A 2,760-nucleotide genomic window follows, 5' to 3' on the forward strand; every position below is an offset into this window, starting at 1 on the left:
CTGCGATATATATCTTCGGATGAAGAAATTTGAGATTGAGTTTTGGGATGGGGGCTCTCCATATTTTTTTCTGGGTGTGCATATGGCATTCAGAGTTTTGGCCCATCTCATCCTTAGGGTTTAGGTATTGGTAAGCTGACTTAACAGTCATTTCACCATACCTATCATACCCCCATCTCATCTTGTCTGCCAAGTTAGCCTGTGGTCTTATTTTGATCTCTAGGACCCTTGCACAAACAAAGGAATCTAGATAGATTCTCAACTTTGTTTCATCCCATCCACTCTTATCTGTTTTAAACAGATCTGAAACCTTTAAGGAGTTCCATTCAGGAGCTTGCACTCCTAACTCCTCAAGGGTAATAGGTTTATTGTTACACATAATCCAGGGGTCATGCATGATAGAAGTAGAGGCACCATTGCCAATAGCCCATATCAGCCCCCCACTGATATCATTGAAATTGTGATGCACTCCTTTCCAGAAAAAGGAGGCCTTATCCGGGGTTTCTTCCTATCCCCTATCCAAAGCATTTCCCATATATCTTTGAACATAGTTCTAGTCCACAGGAATTGATATCCGTGGGGCGACTTTCCATGGAAGTTTTTAGCAAAGATGGCCTTGTTCAAATCTCTTTGCTTTTTCGCCCCCAAACCCCCTACTTCTTTGGGTTTACAGATCTTATCTCACCCCAAGGTGTGGATACTTTTGAGCCCTCCTTTCGGACCACCAAAACTTCTACATGCCTTGTCCACTTTATTACCAGGGTGGGGAGTAGGTAAGTGGACATGGCATAAAGGGACGGCTTCGGATCGGCTTGAATCAGAGTAGTTCTTCCAGCTTGTGAAAGGACCTTGGCTTTCCATCCTCTAATCTTATTGTGGACCTTGTCCACCAGATAATCAAAGTCCTCAGACCTTTTCCTGGTGAGCATTATGGGAACCCCCAGATATTTCTCTTTTGGGGCAAAGTTTCTCACTTTCCAGAACCTTTTAGTTTAATTTTTTAAATCGAAGGACACATTTCTGCTGAAAAATATGCTGTATTTTTCATAATTCACCCTTTGGCCTGAAGCCTCACAATACTCATCCAGGATCCTCTTAAGATTTCCACTTTCCACCATAGTGGCTTTGGTGAAAATGATAAGATCATCTGCATACAGCAGATGTGTTAAAGCAGGAGATGCCCTTTTTATTTTGATCCCATGGATCCTGTCCTCTTGTTCTGCCATGGCTACCATCATCGGATAGTGCCTAGGACACAAGGATGAAAAAGATATGGGGATAGGGGTCTCTTGTGTCGACCCCTTGGGGACAAACCTATCTAGAGGTGATCCATTAAGCATGACTCGAAGGATACAATAGTTATACATTGTTGTACCATATTTCTCCACTTCTCTTGGAACCCCAATCTCTCTAGGATATTATCCGGAAAAGACCACTCCACTCATTATATGCTTTGGCCATATAAGCTTAAAGCCACCCATTATCCTTACTTTTCATATTTTTCATATTGTGGAACACTTCACTAGCTATCCCCACATTATCCCCAATGTTCCCGCCTTTGATAAAGGCCCCTTGGAAAGGGGAAACTAAAGTTCATAAGGCCTTTTCTGTTTAGCCATAATCTTGGAAATAATCTTATATCCAAAATTACTGAGAGACTAATAGGCCTAAACTTAGAGGCATGGTGGGGATTGTCCACCTTGGGGATCGAGGGTGAGATGTGTATTATTCATCTCGGGTGGAGAATCCCTTGTGTGAAGAAATCTTGTACAAAAAAATATCCGGACCAATGGTATCCCAACATTTTCGGTAAAAATGCCCCGAAACCATCGGTCCAGTGCTTTATGACTTCCCATCTTTTTTCACAACAGCCCATATTTCCCCCATAGTGGGCACCGCAGTGAGGATCTCATTCTCCCTAATGGTAACACAAGGTTGAAACAGATTAAGGACATGTTCATTTCTTTCAGGCTGGTCTGAGGTAAAGATCCCCTGGAAGTATTGATTTAGGGAAATCCCCACCTCATTCCTTCCATCTCTCCACTCTCCATCATTATCCCTTATCTTTTCAATGGTGTTCTTTCTTCTTCTATAGATGGTGGAAATATGAAAAAATTTTGTATTCCTAGCACCATCTTTGAGCCAAGTGTTGGAGGATTTCTGTTTCCAGAAATCTTCTTCTTTACAATACCATTCCAAGAGCTCCTCTTTGAGCTCTTTAGCTTTGCTGTAATTCGCAATGCTAAAAGGCTTAGCCAGCACAGAGTCCAGACTAGCCTGAGTAGCCTTAATGTTTGTAAAAATATTGCCAAAGACATATTTATTCCACATGGTCAGCTTATTCCTAGTGTTTTCCATCTTCTTAAGGAGGTTAATATCTGGGATATCCACAGCTATCGAGTTCCAAGCTTCCTCTATAACCTCCATACAAGTCTCATGAGTAAACCACATATCAAAGAACTTGAAAGGTCTGGGTAACTTTTCTTCAGACTTTTTTAGATTAATGAACAGAGATATATGGTCTGAGATAGCATTCGCCCAAGTTCTGACTTGGGCTTTAGGGAAGGCCCCTAGCCACTCCGGGGTTGCTAAGGCTCTATCTAATCTTTCCAGAATGTGGTTCATTGGTTTCCTATTATTGCTCCAGGTATATTTGGGTCCCTTGAACCCCAAATCCACCAGACCCAAGTCATTGATAAGATCATTAAACTCCTGCATGCTTTTAGTTAATCTACTCCTACCCCCAATTTTCTCATCCAT

At 41.9% G+C, this 2,760-nt stretch overlaps 1 protein-coding gene across 1 annotated transcript; it reads right to left on the minus strand.

Moving 5' to 3' along the window:
• Positions 1-1,842: 1,842 nt before the first annotated feature.
• LOC147520628 (uncharacterized) lies at positions 1,843-2,760 on the minus strand. The gene has a single exon (XM_086594299.1). It carries the CDS (start codon positions 2,758-2,760, stop codon positions 1,843-1,845), a length of 918 nt encoding a protein of 305 aa, XP_086450425.1.

This window comes from Coptis chinensis, chromosome 2 (genome assembly GCF_015680905.1).
Source record: "Coptis chinensis isolate HL-2020 chromosome 2, ASM1568090v1, whole genome shotgun sequence".
In the NCBI taxonomy this organism is placed as follows: Eukaryota; Viridiplantae; Streptophyta; class Magnoliopsida; order Ranunculales; family Ranunculaceae; genus Coptis; species Coptis chinensis.